The 25,992-nt window shown below is 45.1% G+C and overlaps 2 protein-coding genes across 3 annotated transcripts; one reads left to right on the forward strand and one right to left on the reverse strand.

Annotated features, from left to right (window-relative positions):
- Positions 1 to 13: 13 nt before the first annotated feature.
- mms19 (MMS19 homolog, cytosolic iron-sulfur assembly component) lies at positions 14 to 12,248 on the reverse strand. 2 transcript variants are annotated; one of them, XM_070989933.1, is made up of 31 exons: positions 12,152 to 12,248; positions 11,590 to 11,638; positions 11,201 to 11,301; positions 11,030 to 11,115; positions 10,766 to 10,840; positions 10,226 to 10,295; positions 9,522 to 9,650; positions 9,313 to 9,374; positions 8,687 to 8,773; positions 8,507 to 8,581; positions 8,201 to 8,278; positions 7,748 to 7,886; positions 6,965 to 7,119; positions 6,732 to 6,810; positions 6,407 to 6,532; positions 6,239 to 6,320; positions 6,020 to 6,117; positions 5,753 to 5,914; positions 5,485 to 5,640; positions 5,253 to 5,352; positions 4,790 to 4,892; positions 4,545 to 4,622; positions 4,335 to 4,461; positions 4,128 to 4,234; positions 3,896 to 3,952; positions 3,485 to 3,671; positions 2,976 to 3,058; positions 2,726 to 2,890; positions 2,537 to 2,596; positions 2,027 to 2,127; positions 14 to 1,644 (listed from the first exon to the last, which is right to left on the reverse strand). In XM_070989933.1, exons 1-31 carry the CDS (start codon positions 12,237 to 12,239, stop codon positions 1,614 to 1,616), a joined length of 3,096 nt encoding a protein of 1,031 aa, XP_070846034.1. In that variant the 5' UTR covers positions 12,240 to 12,248; the 3' UTR covers positions 14 to 1,613. The 2 variants fall into 2 exon arrangements, with proteins under 2 accessions (XP_070846034.1, XP_070846035.1); XM_070989934.1 differs by having other exon boundaries at positions 4,545 to 4,619; positions 12,152 to 12,239.
- A 496-nt stretch (positions 12,249 to 12,744) lies between these two features.
- On the forward strand, positions 12,745 to 24,894 carry ubtd1b (ubiquitin domain containing 1b). Its single transcript, XM_070989937.1, has 4 exons — positions 12,745 to 13,546; positions 19,615 to 19,842; positions 19,952 to 20,109; positions 20,932 to 24,894. Exons 1-4 carry the CDS (start codon positions 13,465 to 13,467, stop codon positions 21,199 to 21,201), a joined length of 738 nt encoding a protein of 245 aa, XP_070846038.1. The 5' UTR covers positions 12,745 to 13,464; the 3' UTR covers positions 21,202 to 24,894.
- Positions 24,895 to 25,992: the final 1,098 nt, after the last annotated feature.

The raw sequence follows: 25,992 nt of genomic DNA on the forward strand, positions 1-25,992 counted from the left end.
ACATGAATGCTTTGTGTATAATTACAAAGAAAAGTTTTAATGACATGTTAAGTTAGACAGTTTAAATATCGTCTGTATCCTTGGCTTAAGTTGCTGTGAGGTCCAAAGTCAACCTTACTGAAATGACTCAACTGTGATATAGCTTCAATATCTGTTCAAATATTGAAGTACAAGGAAGATGTTCGACATATTATTCTCATAACGTACAGCCTGACGTCAGTGTGCATTAACTTCAACACATACTCGTGAAGGAATAAACTTTCATTCATCAGTGGAGGTGTGACACATGTAGAAGTGCTTCGTTTATGATAAACTGTGAGCATGTGGAGGACAATTGGCACATCCACAGTTTCCCAGGTCTCAACGACCCCACCTGGCTGACTCAGCGGTGTGACAGGAATCAAACGCAGCGGCTGTTAAGACATTACTGCTCAGTTACACATTCATCCAGACGAGGAGATAAAAGGCGGTCAGTGCCTGCTGGGTTCAGAGGTACATTCTCACTCATCGTTGCAGTGACAGTGACTTGCCATTGAATGTACGCGCTGCGGTTGCTTTCTCCCTGCGTACATGAGCTGATTCAATGTACTCCCAACAAGTGAGTCTGAATTTTAGAACTTCATTACCTTTAACTTTCATACCAGCTCCAAACAAGTTTGATTCGACTTTCAAAAATCTTGTAAAAATTCTTTGATTATTTTGAGAAGTCAGCTGATAAGTTACTCATCAAGTAACTGCTGAACATTCAAAAGTAGTTGTTATATCATTATCAATAAGTATTTTAATCTAATGTTGGCTTCACCCCAATATGTACCAACAACAGACATGAAGCGTGTCACATATTAAAGGGATAGTTCAGGCTTTTTCAAGAGCAGATGTATGAGCACTTATCCAGAGTTACCTTCAGTAGATCAGCACGCCTCGAGTTTGGAGAAGCAGGAGTACGACCAGCACAGCAGCTCTGCAACGTACCGCTGTGGACAGGACAGCAACAAAGAGTATTTCCTCCACCAAAAAAAAACAGGCCCACCTAGCGTATATTTGACATTATATTACCTGACGGTCTATCCGGCTTATTTGGCAGTGGTTTGGACGAGTTTGTTCCAGCTGATATTCTACAAACAGCAGACACTTGAACTGATACTGACGGGATGAAATGCGTCTTGCTGCTGACGCAGTCAACAAGCTTAGCTCCTGCGCTGGTACTCCTGCCTGCTCCTCCACACGGGCCATGCTGTCCACCATCGACTGTCGCTCACATACACCTCATACAAGCCCACTTAAAAAAAAAAGCCCTCAACTATCCATTTAAGCAAACTGATCATTTTCAGTCTTGTAACTTAGACATAGCTCCGCTGTCAGTTCATATCCTCTTATTTGTGCATTCATCAAGATATAAGACTTACAACAAAAACATTTCAGTAAAAACAGAGACAAGGATGAAGGATGGAGGGACTGTGGTCGAAAGATGAGCGTGTGAAAAACTTGGCGAGGGGGGCTGTTGTGCGGTCTGCACAGCTTCATTCTTTGCACCTGGTCCTGCACTTTGGACCATTTGTACTCTTCCATGCTGAGGGAAGATGGGGGACTTGGGCTGTGTCTGAGGAGCAGAATCACCTTCCACCAGGGCTTCCCAACAGAAACCTGTGAGGAAAAAAAAGACACTTTGTTGTGAGGAGACAACAATGGCGTAAGTAGGCCTGCATTAACAGGAGAGGCTGCAGCACAGTCTGTGTGTTTACAGGAGGACAGAGAATGTCTCTCTGCAGAGCTGAGCTGCCATCATCAAATAAAAACTGCTAACGTGGGTCGTTAAATACACTTTGGTGGGCGTTGGTATATCTGGGCAGCCTGCCTGAGCAAAGTGTGTGTGGGAAACACTGGGATCAAAGGAGCTAAAGCCAGCGACATTAGTGATAGCGAGGAGGATAGTTTGAAGCAAAGCACTAAAAAGGTAGAATCTGAATGACGAATGTGGCACACTGCCCTTTCAAATGTGTTTCACATTAGATTTTTCAGCTCTTACCACTCTCCTCGTGCCTGCACCGCCTCGCTCCTCACCAGCCTCTTCCTGTCGTCCAGAGGCCGGGCCAGAGCTCGCAGCACGCGGGCCCGAAACGGCAACACCTGAAACACAGACAAATGTGGAAAGACATTTTATTTTTCTGCTGGAACAGTAGATGAACGTAACGTGTGAATACAGGAACGTTATTAAAGGTTACTAAAGGTCATTTCACACAGAGGCAGTGGTAAACGGATAATCTGTGGTTTAAGAAAGTCACATAAGCAGCAGAAGATTCTCTTCTCCAGAATATCTAGAAAACCCAAATGGAAGAATCCACCTTTACTGGATGGAGGTGAAGGAAAATTACTGGCTTAAACATTTTATTCAAACTTCCTCAAGGAACCATCTGAGGTTTCTCTCTGCATAAAATGAGTTTCCTCGAGTGACCGAGAAGAGACTCTAAATTTGATATTTTGAGCATAAAACAAGTTGCCAACATAGAAAACCTGAACATTTCATGTGCAGCTTTACCTCGTGTACGGGGAAGTGGGAAACAGCGTGGATGCACCGCAGAGAGGTGATCCTTACGTTCTGCAAGAACACACACAACACTGGTTAGAGCTCTGGCTAACTAACACGTGCATGCTCTATGATGAGCCGCTTCATCTGACTAATTAAGACGAGCAGTACGGCAGCTTGGAGCAGGAGGAAGGAGCTCACCATGTCTGGACTGGAGGTGAGGGCCAGCAGCCTGTTGACCAAAGCCTCCAGCTGCTGTATGAGTGCTGGTGGAGGGTCCATGAGGACGGGCTCCAGGCAGGACAGAGTGGACAGCTGGACACCCCGGTCAGGACATGACAAGGCCTCCAACAGCAGAGACAGGAGCTGGGCAGGGACAAAAAGCTTCACATTACTGCTGAGCGTCTGCTGGCAGGTTACAGTCGTTTTAGTACGTCTGCTCTTCACTCACCGAGGGTAGTTCAGTGACTTGGACCTGCTTGGGCAGTTTGTTGACTATGTTGGACAGAGCCTTCAGGTAGTTTGGTTTCTTCTCTGTAGAGGAGACAGACAGTGAGTAAAGCTAACTGAGTCTTGTAGGAGAAGATCAGAAAAAGTCTAAAACCTGCAAAAAGCAAGTGACTTCATCTGGAGGTGATTTGTTCTCGTTTGGAAATTTCACATTTCTAATGTAAATTTTGAGTAAACGTCTATGGATATTTGCACAAGAGACACTAATCTGTTATCCAATGGACGTGCAGAAAGTTAGCTGACATGTTCTAAAACTAAAATAAAACTGTGACTGTATATACGAGACTTCCATCAGACTGTAGAACAGACATGAAGGTTGTACTTCCTCCTCTCATTTCCTCTTTCTCCTTTATATATTCAAATATTACACTCCAGGAATCTTCAGCGCCTTTTACGACATCAGAACTTAAGTGATTTCGTATCATCGATCCACACAGCGGTGGCGAGTACCCTGTGGCGCGGCATTGAAGCCTTGGACCAACTTGGCTGAGTTCTCGCTGAAGAAGCGCTGGCGGTACATGATGCGAACATCGGCGTGGCAGGCGCGGTTCAGGACGTCGGCAGAGTCGCTCATCAGCAGCAAGAAGCCGTCGGCCGCCATCGGACCCAGGTCAGTATCATCGAGCAGAGAGAAGAGCTTCAACAAGACACAGTTCAGGAGGGTGTCAACCACACGTTCTGCTGAGCTCCAGTTTCTTGTGGCGCATGTAAGCTTCTTACAAAAACTGTATTTAATAAGGTCTACAGTATAGCTGCATGTGTTGAGAAATAAATACCACCTACAAAAATGATTGCGTGTGTGTGTGTGTGTGTGTGTGTGTGTGTGTGTGTGTGTGCGTGCGTGCGTGCTCATGGTGTCACCTTGTCAGTCAGCGCTGTGGACAGAGGGTGGTATCTGAGTAGCAGAGCCTTGGCGACCTGGAGAAAAGAGCAACTCACATATGAACACACAGGTTTAATGATTTAACAGTGAACTTGATTTATTCACTGACAGTCAAACAAAATCAAAGCTTTGTGTGTCATCACATGCTAAATATCACCCGACCAAACATTTTGACAGCAAATAAATGAGGCAAATTAAAAGCACTCTTACCCAGATCATGAGGGTGAAAGCCTGAGTGCGGACAGATGAAGACACTGAGTCTAACTCACGACACACTCTCTTCATGGTGCTCTGAATCAGGCTGTCCAGAGACTCACCTGAAGAAGAAACCAAACCGTCACAGCTGCTTTTAGTTGACACAGTGAGGCTCTCACTTTTGCGACAAAACCAGGAGGAGAGCGTAAAGAGCAAACTGACCCTGTGGTCTCTTATTAAGTAGGCCTGCAAAGCACTTTGCAGCCGAGGTGTACGACAGCGGGTGGCTGCACGAGCAGCTCATCTCCTCCAGCTGCGACAGCAGGTGATCCATCTGAGGCACCTCCACCTACAGGACAACACACGACACTCAGAACACACCCTCAGGGGCAGAAACAGCTATGGTGTTCAGTAAAAGAAGTGGGGACTCACACTGCGAGGTAAGGAACACACACATCCCATGAGCAGACAAACCATCTGGGACTGGCTCCACGACTCCCCCTGCTGCTGCTGGGGAAACATTACATGCCTCAATAAACAGCTGTGATGTTAAAAGTGCTGCAAATCCAGAGATCATCAGCCACTAAATTAGGACGGGCAAATATAAATGATGTGTGGTATACAGACGATGGCGATGACTATGATTGCAAGAATCGTGAATCCATGTGCACACACACCTTGAGCAGCTGGATGTGTGAAGGGAAGGAGTTGTCGGGTAAAAAGGAAACGTCGCCGTTCAGGAAGAGAGACACAGCCCTCGATGCCGTCTGCGCTGCCAACCTGAAGGCGTGAAACACCCGAGAGGAAACCACACAAACCTCATGAAAAATGCTCACAGTACAAATCAGAGAGACTGACTGCATAAAAAAAAGGTGAGAAAGAGACAGGAAGCGGTCGCATGTTTAGTTCAGTTCCCAGCAACTTGTTCCCAAATGAATGCAAAAGAGCTTCAACTACAGAGCAGCTGTAAGAACAACGGAAACAAGATGCACGTGGTAACAAGCTGCGTGATATGAAACTGGGTTTAGTCTGTTATACCATGAACTACTGTTCTCCCCACCTAATATGAAACATTCAGATGAGATCAGATCTACACAAACATACAGATATCAGCCGCAAAAACAATGAGTTTGTACTGACGTGGGCTGTAGCCTGGAGCAGGAAGTACTGATGACAGGGACCATCGCAGACAGGACCACCTCTTCCAGAAGAGGACTCCGACGAACAGATGACCCCTCGCCTACAAGACACCAACACGAATTCCAGCTAAAATAATTCATCTTTTCAACTTCAACGATCAGCTGTGGAGTGTGAGGCTTTGGTGAGAGGCGAAAGAGGAGATTATCATCATTTCAGAGGAGGAACTGCTCACCCTGCAGAGCTGCCTGAAGGGCCAGACACAGCAGGCGCGGGATGATGATGTCATGGAAGCATCGTCCGGCCTCCTTGGTGTCCTGCACCTGCTCTGCTATTCTCTGGAGGCTGCGACACGCCAACACCGCCTCCTCCACGGAGAAGCCAACACTGCCTGAAACAAGAACACACCAACAAATTACAGTGGTGTCCGTTTATTTTTGACCAACTTCCACCAATCAGGTAAGAAAAAAGGAATCAGAAAACCTTCTGTCCAGATAGATCACCTGTGTGTGCTGAGCTCAGGACCTCCAGGAGGACAGGTGTGCTCTCCTGGACAACACTAGGCTGGGTGGACACCGCAGCCAGAGCGGACAAACACCGCTGCCGCACTGCATGATGGGACGGCTGCTCAGAAGCTACTCTGTTGAAGTCCTGATCCATGGGCTCTGAGCAGAGGAGAGGGAAAAGGTTTACTCATGACGTGTCTGCTGAGCTGATGTTCAACTGTAAATTCAAGAAAAACATGTTTTCACACATACACACACACTTACCAGCAAACACCTCTGCCTTTAGTCTTGGGATCAGTTTCGTAATAAAGGCTGCTGGGTGCAACTCCGCTAAGGCTCCGGCACACTCCACCACAGCAAGACTGGAGGCAGAAACAAAGACATAAGAGTGTGTAACAACTGCATGTGTGTGTGTTTTTAAGGGATAACCAGAGAAGCAGCAATACAGGAATGTAAAGGATGCCTGAGGAGACCCGAGCTGACCTGACTCCGTCATCCTCCTCTGTCAGCAACAGTCTGGTCAGGTGAGCCACAGCCAGCTCAATGTCCGAGTCCGACAGCAGACCTGAGACACACATTGTGTTGGTAATATCTAAAGCAGTGCTGCCTTTGTGACTAGCCGTCAGCCGTGAGGGTCAGAGTTCATCTCACCTGCTTGTTGTGCCAGTGAGGTGAGCACAGAGGTGGCTGTGATCTGCAGGCTGGCATTGCTCTCCGTCAGAGCTGAAAACACTATGGTGCACAGAGCCGGACGGAAGGCTGAAAACACACTCTCCTCTGATGTGGAGGGACGAGACGCAGACAAAGACCAGAAACAGATGAGAGTTCAAATATGGCCGTTCTGTCTTCAGTCTGCACGGTTGTGTGCAAACCTCAACAGTTACAGGATTTAAACTGGTAAAAAACATTAAAGCACATCTGGAAAACTCAAAAGAGACTACACACAGTGAGATCTGTATGAGATGTTTTAACTTGCCTTTCTCTGAAGACTGGCAGCTCTTCACTGACTGGATGAATCGCTGCACCACCTCCAGTAGCGTGCGTCTGTGGGAACACTGCACACAGGGGGAAAGACATGTCTTCCATGTCTATTAAGAGTCACTGGCATCATCACACACACGGTCAACATTCGGACTGACACACGCTCTGGACGTTTCAACCACCGCTCACACCGTGCTTGTATCAAACTTAACAAACATCCTTGTTTACTTGCGCTCTGCTGTTGTACTGCTCGACGAGAGAGGGCATGACGGTGGCTGTGATGATGTGGCTCGCCCTGCTGGAGGCGCTGCAGGCGGCCTGTAGCAGCTTGGCGCTGGGCCACACCAGCTTCAGGTCCGGCTCACACAGGTGATGTTTGCAGTCTGGAACGACATCGTAACAAGACATAGACACGTTGAATGTCCAAACCACAAACAGACTATTCTAGCCTATAATATTCACACTGGTATTAGCTAATATTAGCCAACCCCCAGCATCTATATGACAATTATAGTCATGACTGCTTTCTGAAGAGCCACTGATTTTAAATGAAGGTATTTCTAATCGTTTGACCTGTATATAAAAGTCTATACTGGTTGACAAGTTTCACTAACTCTCACTTCACTTTGGCAGGAAACTAAGCCTCATCTGAGGGGAAAGTCTGTCTAGTACACTGTTGACATGACATGAGTGTACGTGCAATGAATAGGCACTGTGGTATAATTTCCTGCCCACCGACCTGAGCAGCGCTACACAGCAGTGAACCCTCCCATGACCACAGCTCTGACATATTCAACAGTTCCTCCATCTACACAGCCTCTCTTGCTGCCTTACTGTCACTTTGCAGGGAAAATGCAGTTTGTTATTTTACAAGTCTTTTCCAGTTTTGTTGGTTGTATGTCGTCCAAACTGAGTTGGAATAAAACCTCTGTATTTAGCTCACCTGTACCTCTCTCATGGCAGTTATTTCCTCCTTTCATGTGAATAATAAATGACTTCACAATGTTTCACCTTTGAGAACGAGATCCAGGAAGGTGCAAAGGGAGTCTTCAGAGTCAGAGTTGAGGACTGAGCGAGACAGACAGGAAGTGAGTGCAGTGAGAGCGGCGAGGCCAGCTGACTCAATCTTCTCACTCGACGTCTGAAACACCTGCAGTGAAACAACAAGAGGGGAACATTTTTCATTAAGAGGCATTTAGATTACCATTAACTGTTTGTTTAGACACTTTGTTTTTCTTGGCTTCCCCAGCAAGACAAACTGCATTTGTTCCTTTCTTCCCATTAAGCACGTGCTCAGGGTGGAGTGGGAGAAAAAAGGTTTTCCACGAACTCAGTAGAATGTTTCTCCACAAAACCACACTTAAGGATCTTGAAACATTTCCTTACAAAGCTTAACCACCATATAGACACATCAAAATCACCAAGTACTATTAGTGTCTCTGTAGGAATGCATCTCAAACAAACCTCTCTGCGCAGTGATGTCCACAGTCCCTCGAGGAACTCTGCCAAGTCTTTACGTTCATACTGTGACACGCAAGCAGTCTGAAAAATATCAAGCATCGTAAAAATAAGAAATAAGAAGCTGCTTTTCCAGCAACAGCAAGCATCACTTTCCACCGCTCAGCAGCTCCACCGTGCTTATAATGAGTGACTGTGTTGTATCATCCACATTTACATCAGAGAATATGAGCTCAAACATTCCCACTCACGTGTTTAACGACCGAACTGACAGAGGTACATTTTAGAAAACAGCAGATGCAGATTCCTCACCAGAGTCTGCAGCGAGTCCAGCTTCGCACTCGGAACATCTGAGTCCAGCTTCTCAATGATGAGAGGCAACAGAAACTGTAGCAGAACATAAACTCTCTTTAGGACGTTAACCAGTTCTTCTCAGGTCACATCTCCATCGCAGCAAAAAGCCAAATGTAGATGCAAGTTGGAGAGTCTTACCTCAGCGAACTGGGACGTCCCAGTGAGGACATCCCTCAGCGTCTGGATGAGCTCCTCTCGGGTGATGCCGTGGGGGTCATTGGGAGGCTGGGGTGGGCGGAAGGGTGGTGTGTATGGGTGGATGAGGTTGAGGCAAGATGAAACAGAAAAAAAGTCGGAAATCAGAAAGCACCTACACATGTTCTCACGTGTCTTGTTGGTATTTCATCAAATAACTGAGATTAGTCACTAGTCTGTCAAGCAGTGATCAAGTTTAAGATGCAGATTTAAGAAAGATTTCACCTACTGCAATATTTCAGGTCCAAAAGATATAAATATCTAAACATAAAATCAAAGCTGATTTCATCATTATCTGGTAGGATTATGTTGTGTCACACGTCACATAGGTCGCATTGTGGCAACGGGCTGGTTTGCTCCAGAGAGTCAACAAACAATCAGAGCTGTGATAGATCGTCTGTGTTGTAGAGAGGGGAAACGTGCGTGAGCAGACGAGGAGGCAGACGCTGTATCATTGTTTTCCTCACAGCCCCCCTGCAGTCACAGGAAGTCACCTGTGATGATGGGCTGCTGCCCTCTCTGCTGTCGTCAGTTCTGAGGCAAAAGCAGCTGAGTAAACAGATACTTACGGGGGTGAAGTCGATGGGGAAATAGCAGGACGTCACCTCGAACAGCTCCTCTGTGAATTTACCTGAGAGGGCAGACAGGAAATTAACAGCAGGCCAAACAGAGTTAAGCTTCAACCGTGGATGGATCATGAGAGATGGACAGAGAGCACACAACACAGAGAAAGATGCTGCACGTGTATGTGTGTATGTGCACCTGCAAGCGCTCTCACCTAGATCATAACCTCGGTGGACAATGTTCCTGGCGACCTGGAAGGCTAACAGAAGGTTGCGAGGATCCCTCTCTCCGTCCATTGATTGGACAAATCCAAAGACAAAGTCTGCTCCCAAACCCTTCAGTTCTGTGAAGAGCCAAACACGAACACATGTTGTTTTACAGCTGGCATTTTGACCTCTCTATAAAAATATGAGAGTTGTTAGGATGTAGGGTGAGGTGCTTAAGATTGCTTCCTCTAATCTTGCCTGACCACAGAGGATTCATGTGGTTATATGACATTGGAGGGAAACAAAGATGAACCTATGACCAGCAACCCTCTGGCCAAAGGGGATTTCTCAGCATGTTTAACGAACAAATACTCCGCATGCAGAGGCACAAAAACACTTCAGGGCCAGCCTTCTATTTGCACCTTTCACAGTATGTGTATGCAAAAAACATGCAAAATGATCAACTGCCAAAGAAAGTAGGAGGTGTGACGGCTCCTTCATTACAGGGCTGCTAAGAGCTGAACTGTCCTGAGGTGACCATGACGACCAGTGATTAGTCAGCCAACCGCTGCTGAGATTTCTGACTTTCAAAACTCACTCTTGACTGCATTGAATCCCCTATTACTTCAACAAAGAACCTTATCTTTCTTCCAGCGGAGCTCTCTGCTGTTACTCTATTACGTGAGTCAGACTCAAAGCAGCTGTCTCTTACCGGCCTCTCTGGTCTCCATGAGGTTGATGAGCATGTTGTAGACGCACGCTCTCTCTGCCAGCATCAACGACTGCAGAAAATTAACAGAGCCAATGAACTGTTTACCCACACTGCCCTTAAGAACAATTTAGATTAGTCGAGCTGACCTGAAAAGCAAACACGATGAAAGAGGAAGTGCTTCTCAAACATGGAGGAAACAAGAACAACATCTTCACACACACTCAGAAGTGTGGTCAAGCATTAAATGGGTGTGTGTTTGCACATATGAGGATTCGAGAGATACTTTGATGCACTCAATCAGCGAATGAGCACACTGCTGCTGTATATTGTTATCTGTATATTAAACTTGGAGGGTAACTCATTTAGTTGTTGTTGTTGCTCACAAATAAACTAAACAATGTGATTGAGCGCAATGGTACACCTATTGGATTAAATCCACCTTTGTATTTATATGTCAAACAAAATGCTCAGCATTCTTTCACAATAACAGACTTCCTCGGGGGTTAAGATAACTTTAAATCTTTATTATATAAGCCTCACCTGAACGTGAACATCCTGGAACAAAGACCTCAGCATGGACACAGCCGAGCCTGGAGGCAACACTGTGCATTTTGTCTGGAAAGCAAAGCACAAACACACACACAGCGTGCACATTGGTTGCCGCCATCACATCTGGAGCTTCTCAAAATGACTCAAAAAACCAGCCAAGCAGAAACTAGCTAGCAAACTGAGCAGTCGGTTCATCTGATGCGGGATGTTTCAGATGTTGTTGTCACTGAAAATCTGTCACAGGCAGACACTCACCAGCGCTCTGAGACCCTGTAAAACAGGCGGCGTGATGACATAATGGTCCTTTAGACGGTTTTCATAGAAGGCAATGAGCACTTCCACTGTGGAGAACAGAGACAGGGAGACGCGCTGATGACACATCACTCTTGACAGGACTTTCTACAACATATAAGAGAAGATGTGCACCTTCTCTTTCTGTAAGGCCTCCATAACACTCCTGCAAAACTTCAGAGAGAAGCTGGACTCCTCTGGCTCGGGTGTGAGGCTGAGAGCTGGTCAGACTTAGTCTACAACAGGAGAGGAAATGGAAAATGTTAATTACCATTAAATATTAATATGAGAGTGACTCTAACTGGGTTCAACTGACGCCTGAAAATGAATAGAAGCAATACAGTGTAGATATTTTTAAGACATGATTAATGAACTGCCATTTACTACCCCACATTTCTAACACGTACTAAAACCAAAACAAGACCTCATCAAATAGAGTAAAAAATGAAATTACAGTAACTTCATGCTTTTGTTTTGCCCATGTCATTTCTGTGAGATTAGAAAATAAAATGTTGATATCTTACCCCAGAGCTTCCACTAACTGCAGTACTGTAAAGTGTCCATCTTTGACACCTGAACACAGAGCCAAGTTCAGTGAACTGTGGTTAAGATAACTACAACAACTAGAAACACACAGAGAAAGCAGACATAGAAACACATGCGGATAGCTGAGTTATTTCTAGCAGTTAAGTGCAGATTAAGTAGCATCATAGGAGGGTTCAAAGTTTCCGAGTTCATTGACAGGATGCTTTCATTCGGGGCAGCTAGCAGGCGGCGTGCTGTGACACCACAGCGGGCTAGCATCAAATTTCACATCACCAGCCACATGACAGCACAATAAAACGCGATGGATACTCTCAGTTTGTGCTGGTATCGTGGTAAAAGCACCAGACCAGTGTCAAAATGAGTGTGTTTCTATATTCTGAGGTCGCCACACAACACAGGATGTTGTGGCGCTAAGTTAGCTAGTTAACCATCATGCCGTGTTGCGCATCCTTGAAGCGGCACCTCAGCAGTTTGAACAGCGTTTTTTCGCAACGAGCTGTTCTGGAAAAGGTGTCGAGGAAAGATATGATGAAGACTCACCTGCTGCTGTTTCTTTGGCCTTGCTGTCCTGTAGTCCCGACACATATTCCTCCACCAGAGACAGCAGCAAGGGACAGTCCGCAGCCATCGTGCTTCTGTAACTGAAATGAGACCACGCATGCGCAGAAAGTTAGGGGTGAAACGCAAAAGTGACTGATTTTACAGAAACTTTGATAAAATAGGACCTTTAGCGAACAATGCAGAGTTAAATTGGTATCGTTTGTGCATGCTGCTTGACATCTTAATGTCAGCTGAATGTTTTAGAAAAAGCACATTTAGTTTTTGGTGCCGCCTTCAGGTGCTGTCTGAATTCCAATACGCTGCAAGAGTACAACCTAGGAAAAGTGGAATTCTGATGTACACCGTCTCCGCTTTCCCTGAGGCACAGCGTGCTTATGTATTGTTAACTTTTTCAAACGAATTACTATAAGTGTCACTGGAAATAAAAGAAACATAGCAGCTGTTTATGGTTGCTATGCATTCGTGTCGAATTTATTTGCAGTCGCGTCCATTCATAACTGCTTTTCTGTCTGACCGGTCCTGACGTAGGGGAACACAACACCTGCCTGCGTGCTGACGCGCAGGCGTAAAAAAGTTCGGTGGCGCTAGCTCCGCCGCTAGTCACCTTTTACCAGCAAAGAGGGAAGTAACGTTTGGGGGATTTAAAGAAAAAGAAACTGAAGACAACGACAAACAATTGAACTCGTAAAACGCGTCCTGCGGGAAAGTATAACTACCCTCTGTGTTTGGACGAAAGTCGGCGTGCAGGAATTGGTCACGAGTGCGCGGAAGTTTGTGTTTACTGATGTTACGGTAGCTAGCTGGTTGGCCCTGTTAGCTTGTTAGCGAGGAAGGTGCGCGCTGGTCACACTGCTGGACATCAACATTTACAACCAGCTAAACTGAACAGCCAAGTTAAATAACTGGCGCGTTGCTGGTTATATCCTGACATTTAAAAACTGTTCGGCAGATGTTGCGGCGGCTTGCTGGTCTGGCTGTCAAACTCCTATAACGTTAGTGCGGGCCACAAGCTTTGAATGTTGTGGGGTCGTGTCAAACGCAAACAGCGCTCATACAGAAAGAGGGAAAACGCACTTTAAGCCACGATCTTCCAGGTATAGATCTGCTCAGTGCTATCAAACATCCAAGCGCTCCTTTCCTCACCACTACGGATGACCCATCGGATCGAGCAGGCTCGCATCGTTGGACCTGCGACCCGTCCTCCTCATCGGACCTAGTTCATCGTCTTCGCCCGTGATGGGCCCCTTGCTCAGCTAGTACGACGCGTAGAAACAATCTGCAGCTCTCTAACCATGGGAGGATGTGTGGGGAGATACTGGGAAGGCTGGGAGGATTCACAGAGCCGAGGTTCGTCTAGGAACGGTGGACGAGGAGGTAAGACTACAGTGTGTGTGTGTGTGTGTGTGTGTGTGTGTGTGTGTGTGTGTGTGTGTGTGTGTGTGTGTGTGTGTGTGTGTGTGTGTGTGTGTGTGTGTAAGTTTAACTACTTCCACCTTCCTCTGATGTACTTTAATCCAAGTGATGGCATGGTCAAATCATGCTGCTTTGGCACTTTAGTGTGTTGACCCCTACTGTGTGTGTCTGACAACTGTCCAGATCTGCTTAATTGGATGTATGTTAAGTTTGTTCACACCCAATACTCATTAAAATGCATGGAGAATACACAAAGTGTGCCTGTAGAGGGGATTGACACTCACTGTATCCAGGTGTATTTCACTCCTGCAGCAGACTTAAATGCATCTCAAGTGACCTCTCGTGATTGGGTTTCACCTCCTTGCTCACCTTTGTTTTTTTGTGGGGAAACTGGCTGCTGCTAAACAGAGGACTGCTGGGTATGTCACTCTGGGTGGTCTTTATCCGTGGTCTGGGATTCATTTGCACCCACAATGCACTGCATATCCTCTCCACTCTAAACTGCAAAAGTTGTGTGTACAAACGTTTTGCCCGTGTGGGTCGACTAGATAGGGATCAAACTTTATAGTCACAAATGCTGAAGCACCTGCTGTAATAAATTACACAACAGCAAATAAAGCAGAAGGACTTCAACAGGTTTGCAAATTAGAGTTTTGGATAGAAAGTCAGATTTCTGTTTCATTCTTGGTCATAAGTCAAATGCAATGCAGTTCGTCTGTATGCTGACTGGATTCAGCTCACACACTGCATTAAGACCAGTGCTCTGTGTGCGTGCGTGTGTGCATGTGTTATTCACATTGTGGGGATTTGCCTTCCTTATGGGGACAAAACACAAGTTCCTATAAGGTAAATTATTACAGTTTAGGGTGAAGATATGGGTTAAGTTTAGGTAAGTATTGGTTGTGGTCATGGTAAGTCTCCAGGAAATGAATACAAGACTCTGTGTGTGTGTGTGTGTGTGTGTGTGTGTGTGTGTGTGTGTGTGTGTGTGTGTGTGTCTCCTCTTCAGGGCGAACACCAGTCCCTTGCTTTGTCTCTCTGCTTTGGGAATGTTCTTTTCCTCTCTGTGGAGTAACTCCCTTGTGCTGTTTCAAGTCGAGCACCTCGGCAAACTGTCCTATCAGACCCACTCTCAGCACTGATTACTGCCAAATTCACCTACACTACACCTTTGTTTACCTGACATTGCATCTAAAACAAGGCCGACAATTTTCTCACCCAGTAATTTCAAGCCTCACACTTAAACCCGCAACGGTGAGCTTGTTGGGCCAGCTGTCATCTTAAAAGTGGCAGTATGGTCACCCTGTGAACACCATGTCACACTGCAGTTTTAAGCTGGAGCTCGTGACCGAGCAGGAGGTTGTGGTTACTGTTAATGGCAACACTGAGGGAGAGTTTGCATCGATCGGCATTTACTTATTTGCTGATTTATTCACATCAGGGACTTCAATTCAGGTCCATCACTTACGTACCGTCCCAGAAGATAACATTCCTCTCCAGATAAACACTGGCGAACTGCCACGTTTTGTTCCTTTACACTTGTGTTTGATGGTGACAGACAGAATTTGGATTGCTGCTTCAACACTTAGCAAGAATAAATGTTATATTTACAACCAGACTAAACCGAGGGACGCAGGCGCCGCACAGCAGAATTGGCAGACGTTCTGAATTTCTGCATAGTTTCGACCCCAGACAACAATGTCAGTGATATTTAGCATGACCTTTTTGGAAATTACAGTGTGACACATTAAAATGCTCACTGTTTAGTGGATGATTAGAGGTTTTTTGGACCTGCAGGTTTATGAATGTTGTCATGAACTCGGCTGGGATGGGAAACAACGTTTAGGACCCTTCCCAGATGTGGTGTAATCTCTGCTGAGGTCAATCAGTTAGTCAGTTCTACCACACACTCCGTCTGGTAGTCAAACAAATAGAGCTCAGCTCTGTCTCGTCCAGCATATCCAGAGCAATAAAGTTCCCTTTATAGTAACTGTTTGGGAATCTTAGCGTCTGTTGTTCGTTTGGATATAGGTTCTGTCCCTTTTGTTTCCTCCAACTGTACAAATGGAAAGTTTTTTTTTCTCCAGCACAAATTGTCTCCAGTTTACATCAGAAAGACAGGACATTTTGAGTCCAGCTTTGTGCATGACTATCAGGGAAGTTAAAGTGGACTTTTTTGACCCATGGCCACATGGCTGTATTCCAAAATGAACATCTGATATTCATTTTTATGGCACAACGTGACCTTCAAAATAACGTCTTTCTTCATCACCCGCCAAAGTGGCCGATGGATAGACTATTTAAAGTTAAAGTCGCCACAGCCAAGATTCCCCAGGCTTTGGCAGTGTCTCGTGGTGATTTCCCACCCTGATTGGTATCAACAGGCACTCCCTTCTAGACCAGGCTTCGATCAAAAAGAACAAGTCACATCACGCCCCACTGCTGCGTTATTGACTACTTCTCGAACGAGACTCTGCTTGACATCCTCATACAAACAGCCACGTGAGAGGAAGAGGTCAAATACCACGCAGGGCTCATGTGGTCTCGCTCCATTTTTCACAATGTGGGATCAATTATTTCAGTTCTCGCCAGGCAGAACACTGTTCTTGTTTTCTTTGCTTTTTACCTGTTGCGTCACATGAGGAATAAAAAGCCTCATTTGCATCCTCAAGGCAGGAGTATGCTCTGAAGTAAAAAGGCTTCATCACAACCTTGAGCTCTTAACAACTCACAAGTTGCTTTTTTTCCCTAATCTCAAGCATAGTTTGAGATGTTCTGTAGAAGTCGTCATCAAAGTGATAAAAGGTTAAGGAAGGTAAAAGTAGAGGTGAGCTCAGCTCCATGGGAAAATGAGAGGTCAGCTGGTCCCTGGCAGTGTGAGTGGTAAACAGGTGTGTGCTGTGTGAAGTATTTAGTGACAGGATGAATGTCTTGTGTTCCCGGTCTGGCGAGAATGTTTTAAAAAGTATCATTATGGATGCTACGCAGGACTTTGTCTCGGTATGAAGGCTCACTTTATCTGTGTTTGCAGAACGCTGAATGCACCGTTGTGGTGATAAGATAACCGGCTACAAGGATAAGACTGTGTGTGTGTGTGCGCGTGTTTGACAGCACGTGGGAGTGTTTGTGTGTCCTGAGGAAATACAGTCATAGATGGATTCAGTCTGTCTCCGGCTGACGAGCGCACTTCCCTTCTGTCCACTGTGGATGTGCTCCAGCGCATGTTCACTGATGTCTGCTTTAAAGAGGAACACCCCACACTTCTTCCTTCTCTCATGTCGGGGGAATGTGAGAGGCTGTTAAATGTCTTTACGGGGCCAAACAACGTGATCTTACAGCTCAACGTTCTTTTCCCAGAAGCAGCTATTCCTTTAACGGCCTCCTATGGCTGTCGGGCATGCTGTTTTGTTTGCGTCCCGACATACAGAAAGCACAGAGAAATGTTGTTTATGACGCATTTCATTAACGCTCGTAAATACAACACACTTCGCCATAACCTCATCACATGGTTTTACGAGCTCAGCTGGATGTAAACACCCTGATGTTGCTTCATGTGTCTGCAATGCGTTGCTTCATGTCTCTGTTTTGGTGGGCTTGAGTAAGATTTGATACAACAGGACCGTTCGATGAATCACTTCCTTTTGTTCCTGCCTGCTCTTCCTACACACAATCCGCCAAAACAAACCTTTTCCCCAACATGTAAAAAGCTCAGAGTTCAGCTCACTTTTTACGTACTTCAAGGCCTCCTGATTACAGATGCCGCAGTGAAAATACACACATTTTCTTAGACCATGGCAAAGACTGTAACAGCAGAAGAGGTCAACACAACAAACGTGTACCTTTGTACACCCCGCTCAGCACGAGGAGAGTTAAATACTCTGTATATTGTCACGTCATTATCGCAGAAATACCCTGAAATATCGTGGTGTGATCTCAGGGCGGTATCGCCCACCTCTGCTTTGAAGTCCTAAGCCATTTAGCATGTCAGCTCTTGAGAAAAAAATATCCCATGTACAGTGGAGGTCACGTTGACTCAATGTGTCACTCAGAGATAACCAGCGTCAGACCTCTTCTTAGGAAAGAGGAGTCATCAGTCACTACAGCAGTGGCTCACAATGCAATACTATGACATTATTTTCTCAGCTTTACAGAGGTTATTCCGTGATACACAATGCAAAGCAAGGCATTTATTCACATTGCATACATCATGTTCCATGATGAAACCATGTGCCCCAAACTGCACATCATCTGAACCCCATCAGTACATACGACATGACAGTGCACCATTATTTAAAGGAATGATCCTAAAAAAGTGCTTATTCCATCTCTCACACAGAGTTAAGTCAGAGGATTGTTGTCTCTCCTGTGTTCGATAGATATGAAACTACAACGAGCAAGCTGGTTAGCTTAGCTTAGCATAAAGACTGTAAATATGGGCAGCTAGCCTCACTCTGTGCGATTGTAACAAAAATCACCTACCAGCACCTCTAAAGCTCCCAGATTAGCATTTTACATCTCATTTGTTTAATCCGTACAATAACCAGGTGTAAAGACTGTAGCCTTGCTGATACTGATATCAGCATTTGAGCAAAACATACTGATATACGATCCTTTTTTATATCAGTTGTGACCAGGATGCATACTGAGCTGGACATTCTTGAAGAATCAAATTGTCAGTTCATCCGCTGTCTGATTGATGAACTATGAAATGGACGCACTGTTTCTAAAAGACTTCAAACCAGTTTGGCATTTCTGCCCTGCAGTGTCTTGGTATTTATCGGCTGGAAAATACACTGATACCGATATAATTGATCTAATCTATAATTAGATCAATAATCTAATTATTCTATAATCTGATAAGTAAGTTGCAGATTATAGATCTATAATCTGCAACTTACTTATCTATTGAAGAAAATTTAAAAATGTGATTTCTAAGTAAGTTCTGGAATTATAACGAGTGTCTTTTTCTGAGACTTCAAAGTGAATTTAGGGACATTTTTTGGTCCTGGCCAACAGAGATAATGATGTTTTCAGGAAGTGTAGGTCACACTGGATCTCCTGTGGAGGTCTATGCTGCCGCTGTGTGTCCTGGGACCTGGAATAACATGTAAATATCACCACCTCATCTGTATTTTATGTGCACACATTTGGATATGTTGCAATATATGGACCGCATTAGGACAGATGCTGACCTTTACACCCCTTGTCTCTTATATAGACACCACATGTCCACTGCTACTTTGGCTGAGTGGTAGTCAGGAAGCCCCTTCTTCACTTTAGGATTCACTCCACTCCAAGTGCTAATCCTACACCACCCCATGTCCTCCACATTACTCCTCCTAAGCTGCCTGCACTATAAATAATTTGTTCGAAAGAAATGCAACCTCTTGGATGTGTGCTGTCTCCCTTATGCTCGTCTTCATTTTCCATCCCGCCTCTCCTCAGTGACTGACGTCTCTGCCTCTGGGGCATTTGGAAATATAAGCTTGGTTGGTTCAGAACCTGTTTTTGACAAGTGCTTAAGGTGCTTTTCGACAACATAAACTCACGTGGCTCAAGTGAATTGCTTGCAAATGTTCAGATGTTTGACTGCTGAATGGTGGTTAGAAGTGTTTGTTCCCTGTCCTGAGCTCACTGTTTGTGTGTGACCCCCGGGCCTTGACTAATATAAGTGCTCACCTGGCCTAGGTTTGCCATGTGTTAATATTGAATGGTGGGAAACACAGGTAAGGTTACGAGTCAGGACAGATACAGTATAGGCCACAGATGCCTCATGCATATTGCAAACTCCGAGTGACCTCCTAATTTTAGATTGGGATGGCATAGTGGGGCGGGGTGGGATGTTCTGTCTCTGGTGACAGCTAGCGTTTCTCTCTGCTGGCAGCTTTGTTTATGAGATGGAAGCACAGGATATGAATTATATGGGAACGTCACACCACTCATGAATCAGTGTGGTTTCTGCAGTGTGGAAATCACAGACCTTTTCACTACCTGTACTGATCCTCCCTTGCTTTTCCCTCCCATCACAGGACGGAACGAGCCTCTGAAGAAAGACCGTCCCAAGTGGAAGAGCGACTATCCCATGACAGAGGGCCAGCTACGGAGCAAGCGGGATGAGTTCTGGGACACAGCGCCAGCCTTCGAGGGACGCAAAGAGATCTGGGACGCCCTGAAAGCTGCCGCTGTGGCCCTGGAGTGTAACGACCACGAGCTGGCCCAGGCCATAGTGGATGGAGCCAGCATCACCCTGCCACATGGTGAGGGCAGGAGGCCTAGAGATCGCAGAGTAATCCAGAGCAGCATATTTTTTTCTTTTAACAGATTTAAATGGCAGCTTGTCTTGTTTTCTTCAACACCCCTCTCCAGGTACTCTGGCAGAGTGTTATGATGAACTGGGGAACCGCTACCAGCTGCCCGTCTACTGCCTGGCTCCACCGGTCAACCTCATCTCAGAGCGCAGCGATGAGGACCCCAGCGACAGCCCCGAACCCCCTGTAGCACCCAAGAAGGAATTCCAGCTGAAGGTACCGTGACAAGCATAGCTGCTGAAGATACATACTTAGTGGTTTTTCTCATTTATTGTATAAAATTGTAGCATGAGTATAAAACGTCTCCACAAACGACCACAGGGCACCATCCAAACCTCAGCTAGAGATGTTCTCGGGCGTTTTCTTTATTTGCCCATCATGGTGAATTACAGGGACATACCACCTCCTGCTGTGCAAAGCATTCATACATTACACCTCATGTGAGCCACACAAAAATCTCAAATTTGGATCATCATACGTCAAATATCCTTTATATTAAATTCATACCACACAGTAAAATCTATAAAGTTTTTGTTCTTTTTTTGTTAGCGATTTGCATGCTGTGTAATCACTAAAAAACTAGCATGGAAAGATTTAACTCATCGGCCACAACGAGCGTCTCTGGGGAGACACTAAATGAAGTTCTTCATGTCTTCCTCGTGGGCTTGTTTGTGGTTTTGGTTTTGCTTGATAACTCGAAAATACCACTTTATTTTCTCATGTCATCAAGCTCAGCTAGTTCATAGATTCGTGCAGCAGAAGATGCATCAGTTAGGAGCTTCTCCTGCCGCCACGTTGCAGCAGGTTCTGCCCTGTTTGAATGGTAGAAAAAAGCAGGAACAAACTCTGACTTATGACCCTGATATTGTTCTTATTCTTTTACATTAAATTAGGGGACAGAATAGGAACTTAATCACATAATTATATATGAAGTAAAGTAGTATATGGAGTAGTTCCTGTATGGAACCATGCAGAATGTTGTCACCTGTGTTTGTACCTTTGGCCAGTGTTCATTTTCACACTTGCTGATCCCTGTAGGTACGGCTCTCCACGGGCAAGGACCTGCGCCTCAGCGCCAGCATGGCTGACACCATAGGGCAACTGAAGAAACAGCTGCAGGCCCAAGACGACATCGACGCCACCCACCAGCGCTGGTTCTTCTCCGGGAAGCTGCTGACAGACAAGACGCGGCTGCAAGACACTAAGATCCAGAAGGACTTTGTCATCCAGGTCATCGTCAACCCGCAGGCCCTCCAAGCCCCCAAGCTGTCTCCTGCCACCACTGCCTCCCTGCCTGCGTCTGAATAATTGAGGACACGGAGGATGGATGGATGGAGGCAGGGTTGGTGCAGTGGGTCATGAGGAGGCTGACAGACACTAAAGGACCAGAGGTGCCTCCTGTTGCTGGATGACTGATGAGCTTTTTGAGAACAGCTCCTGTTGTTGAACTGCGGTGGTACAAAACGCCATGAGGATGAAACTCAAAAGTGCTGCTTTCTTTCATCTATGTGTGACTGTGTGTGTTGGGTCTGCTGGGTTCCTCCTCTAAGTGAATGCAGTCACCACACTAATCCACGTGTTCTATGAACCATCTTGAATAAAAGCAGAACTCAGAACGCTGGCGCTCAGCCTTTGGCCCACATACAGAATGTGCACATCGCGCTGCACATGCAGACTCTGTCTCTGCCTTTGTGTCTGCACTAATGCTAACTAAGTGCCAATGGAAGAAATGCAGAGGTGTTGGTTCTAAAGCACATTTGTACGATGACTCCCATGGACTCTGCACTGCAGCCCTGTTCTGCTCCTCAGAAACAGGAGGAGCCAGCAGAGAACGAGATACTGAACATTTTTCTTTTTTCCCCCCTTCTTTCTTTTATTGAGGAAATAATGTAAACTGAGCTTTTTTGCACATTTGGAGATTATTACTATACTTTTGTGGTAGTTTGTGTGCCTTCTACAAGACAAAACAAAAAAGGGTTAATGTCCTGAACGACGCTAGTTTTACTGCTACGCTAAGATTTCTGTATTTTTTTAGATTCGGAACTCTTAGATCAATCAAAGCTATAACTTCTGCCTTTTTTTAATGATTTCATGGTTTCATCTTGCATACAGTGTGTGTGTGCGTGTGTGTGTATGTGCACGCACGCATGTATTTGGCCCATATGATACATATGGACGTAGCTCACAAGACTGTTTCCCTGGTGTGTGAGTCATAGCTTTGCAGTCAGTCATATCATATCGTACAATCTGGGGAGAGAAATGCAAAAATGGTGGTCTTAACGGCTGCATTGACCACTTAATCCCCCCAGACCACTAGGGGGCAGCAACACAGCCCTGACATAATCAGTTGCATAGGGCTAGCTGTCCTGTTTCTCACCACCTGATGAATGTAAATCCAGTGTTCACTCGCCTTTTATGCTCGCTGTGGTCCAATAACTACAAAGGAAAATGTCTGTCCCATTTGTTCGCTTGATGTTTGTCCTTGGTCACCAGCATGCAGATGTTTTGGGTGAAATGGTTGCCTGCACGTTTTTTATGTGGGGATTGGTGAGCAATTAGGAGTCTATAAGGAGCGGTGAATAGAAACTAAGAGCTGGAGGCTGCAAAGAGCTTTAGACTTGGTTTTTAAACCGGCAGTATCCAGCTGCATCATGGGAAATGTATTTCATTCGTTTTTTATTAAACCCATCTCTCACATTTCCCCATAAGTTAATGGAAGTTTGTTTTATGTGACATGGGCATAACTGTAGCGTTGGGACAGCACATTCGATTATGCACAAGCAGCAGATGCACTGAGTTTAGTGTTTGTAGTGAAGGCTCATTTACACCATCTGTCCACGAAAGGCAAGAAGAACAGAAAATAAAGACAGAACAGGTATACAAATACAATATAAAAATGCAGGTGTGTCTCTCCAGGAGTAAGAAAACGATGCTGTTTCTCTTTAGCCATGATTTAGCACCTCTATTGAAACACTGAAATTGCTGGAGTGCCGGTGTCTCGCAACAAATTCATGAAGCATGAGGAAGGAGCATTAATATGGAGGCATTTAAAAATAAGCTTTTTGTCCATTGTTTTTATTGTCTGGGTACACAGAGATGTGATTGTGACCATGAAGTGATGCAGTATGATTGTGTGAGGACATCATGGCGCGCATGTAGAGCTGTGGATACTTTCTGATGAGTCTTTTTCTTCCTGACGAAACAAATCAAGTGTATCAGTTTAGATGTGGGGTGGGTCATTCTGGACAAAGATTGTCAATATTGCCATCTGTCCCTCACAGTGCGAGCAGTCCCAGCTATTTGCTTCTATACAGAAGTGCAGCTGCGTCGCTGTAAAGCAAAGATGATTGGAAAAGAGCCGTCTTCTCTGTGGAAGCCACAGCGGCTGCTGGAGGACAGAAACATGTCGGCCACAGACACATTTGCCTTAAATATATGCAGACAGCTGAAGCTGCCCTTAGGCCAGTAGAAACACTGAGGCTACTGAGAGCTGTGAACATCCAAAAAGTCCACAGCTGGGTTTGGTTTCTTGCTCCCATCCATCATGTGGACATGGAAGAAATCATCACAATAAAGTTTTGCTTTTGTTATACGTTGGATTACATGGTAGCTTTTCTGAGCAGGGCGTTAGTGTGTAAAGTCCCCATGACACATCTAAGGGGAAATGGATCATGGACTCCTCTCAGTTTAGTCCACACGAGTGAGGCAATAACAGCTGGAACGATTAGAAGTTTTATCAGTAACTAAATACCTTGTTGTGAAATTGAACCACTGCTGAAAGCTTTTGTTAAACACCACTGAGTTTATAGCACTGGAATAGTTTCATTTGAAAACAATCAAAATGGTTTGAATTACCCTGTTTCAAGTTTTTTTTCTTCTTCATGGCAGCAGAGAGGCTCCAGGGACAGCTCTGCTGGGTGGTCAGTGGTCCAGACTGAAATATCTGTCGTTGTTGGTGGATTCGATCACTTTGGTGATTTTTAGTACATATTAGCTCAATCTGCAAAATGACACATCGCTTTTGAGCATCTTGAATATATTTTTTTAAATATTGGACACAATATATGAGAAAAATGCCATTTTTGAAACAGCAAAACTTGAACTTACCTACTCGAAAGTTCAAAATTTCAGGGGAATTCAAGCCACGTGTGTTCTGTCCTGAAGAGGAGGAGCAAAGACACAGACATGGCTTTGCTCTGCTTCCTAGCATCGCTGTGACTTCCAGGTCGTGGTAGTGTCAGATTTGGGTTACATCCCAGAATAGACATTCAGGCAATTCAGGGTTGAGAGTGGAGACCTGCTGTGTGAATGTAGCCTGCATTTTGTGTGTGTGTGTGTGTGTGTGTGTGTGTGTGTGTGTGTGTGTGTGTGTGTGTGTGTGTGTGTGTGTGTGTGTGTGTGTGTGTGTGTGTGTGTGTGTGTGTGTGTCATCGTCAGAGCTTAGTGTTTCTTCTCCAGCCTGACATGCACTGTTTTCATTCACCGCTCCTGATGGAGGGATAAAACTGAACCATCAGTGTGAAGTTTAACTGAGCCACAGCTCACCACATCAACTAAATCTTTCACTTTAAATAAGTTTCATTCTTTTGTCTCTTCGATCCAGTCTCAGATAATCACTCTCGCTCTTTTGTTATTTCCAGGCCTTTTTTTTTTTTTTTTGCCTTTCTTTTAGTGACGGTTCTTCTGGGGATATTTCTTAATGTATGCAAACTTGAATAAGCGTTCTTCTCTGTATGTGCAATACAATAGACATAGACCTCATATCATTTTTGTTTTGTTCTTCTGACTCTACAGATTTTATGGAACACCAGCTATGAGTATTGTTTAAGAAATGTCAGTCCAGGTGCAAGCCTGCCGTCATCTGATGCCTCTTTCAGCTGTTTCAAATGTTCATCTTTGTCACTTTGAAAAATGTATTCTAAGCTGTCGTCTGGACCGTTCAGGTGGACGCTCACCTTTTCACAGAGTAAATATCGAAACATTAAAAATGGCTACACAGTTTCTTCTCTCCCGGTGTCCATTCAGCCCTGCACGTCTCAGGTGTGAAGGTTGGCGTGTCACTGAGCCTCGGGTTGGGGGAAAGGCTCTCGATAGCGTCTCCTGTTACGACGCCCTTGCTGAAGTGAGCCGTTGGTGCGTGTTTGTCTTCTCACTAATGTGTCCCTGTGGCCATTGTTTCATGTTAAATTACAAGGTAAAACATATTACTATGACGTAAAGGGGTTTAAGGAACTTTAAGGTGTTCCTCAAGTTGCAGCCTTCAGAGAAGTCCAGCAGGAACTCCCTCATTGAGGGTTGTAGCATTTACCAAAACCAATCCTTTTCCAATTAGCAGTACGATATGGAGTGTCATTATGTGTCAGGGAAGGGCATACAAATGCATAATAATGTGCTGCTCCTCTTTAATGTACTATGATTTTTTTTTTTTAAATGAACGCGTGCACATTTGGAGGAAAAGTCTTTTTTTTCTCAACCCACCATGAACCCTGATGTCACAGAAAACTGTAGCAAAGGTTTTTTCTCCAAAATAATATCTTGAGTAGCCAGATGAATGTTTCCTCCATTCTCCAACACATCTGGTCAGATGCAGAGGAGTGTGTTCAGGCCTTCCATGAAAAAGGCCTGTTATTTTGGAGGAGTAGCTGTGTGGATCTATTCATAGTCTGCTAAGAGCTCCAGACATTATGTGCTTAATGCCACTCGGATGCCACAAGTTTTCATTTGTAGGACATTAACACTATGTTTGCACGTAGCCGGCTATTTCATAAATGGACATTTCACCCTCTCCGTTTTCAGAAATAACATCATGCACACGTGTCCGTTTTCAGAAAACTTTTCGTTTACACTGTATGCCGTCGACACTGGCGGCGACGCAGACTGGATCTTCTTGTTGGAGTTGTTACAAAATTGCTGACCTCCGAGCACTCATTCGTCTCTGCTCCTCAATATAATAGAGCAGCTGTATTTGCAAATGCAAACATATGAAAAGGGATTGCACCAACATAAATGCGACTGCTACTCTGAATGCATCCATCATCACCATAGCCTAATTAAAATGTAAACATAGGTCGCACTTTTGGTGCAGGTGCAAGTTCTACC

Source organism: Chaetodon trifascialis, chromosome 21 (assembly GCF_039877785.1).
Source record: "Chaetodon trifascialis isolate fChaTrf1 chromosome 21, fChaTrf1.hap1, whole genome shotgun sequence".
Classification (NCBI taxonomy): domain Eukaryota; kingdom Metazoa; phylum Chordata; class Actinopteri; order Chaetodontiformes; family Chaetodontidae; genus Chaetodon; species Chaetodon trifascialis.

Coding starts and splice junctions, on each gene's coding strand:
- mms19 (XM_070989933.1), bottom strand. CDS start 12,239: ATGGCTGCGGACTGTCCCTTGCTGCTGTCTCTGGTGGAGGAATATGTG. Junction 8,279..8,506: donor TGGACTCGCTGCAGACTCTG/GTGAGGAATCTG, acceptor GATATTTTTCAG/ACTGCTTGCGTGTCACAGTA. Junction 7,120..7,747: donor CCTGGATCTCGTTCTCAAAG/GTGAAACATTGT, acceptor ATGTCGTTCCAG/ACTGCAAACATCACCTGTGT.
- ubtd1b (XM_070989937.1), top strand. CDS start 13,465: ATGGGAGGATGTGTGGGGAGATACTGGGAAGGCTGGGAGGATTCACAG. Junction 13,547..19,614: donor TAGGAACGGTGGACGAGGAG/GTAAGACTACAG, acceptor CTCCCATCACAG/GACGGAACGAGCCTCTGAAG. Junction 20,110..20,931: donor AGAAGGAATTCCAGCTGAAG/GTACCGTGACAA, acceptor TGATCCCTGTAG/GTACGGCTCTCCACGGGCAA.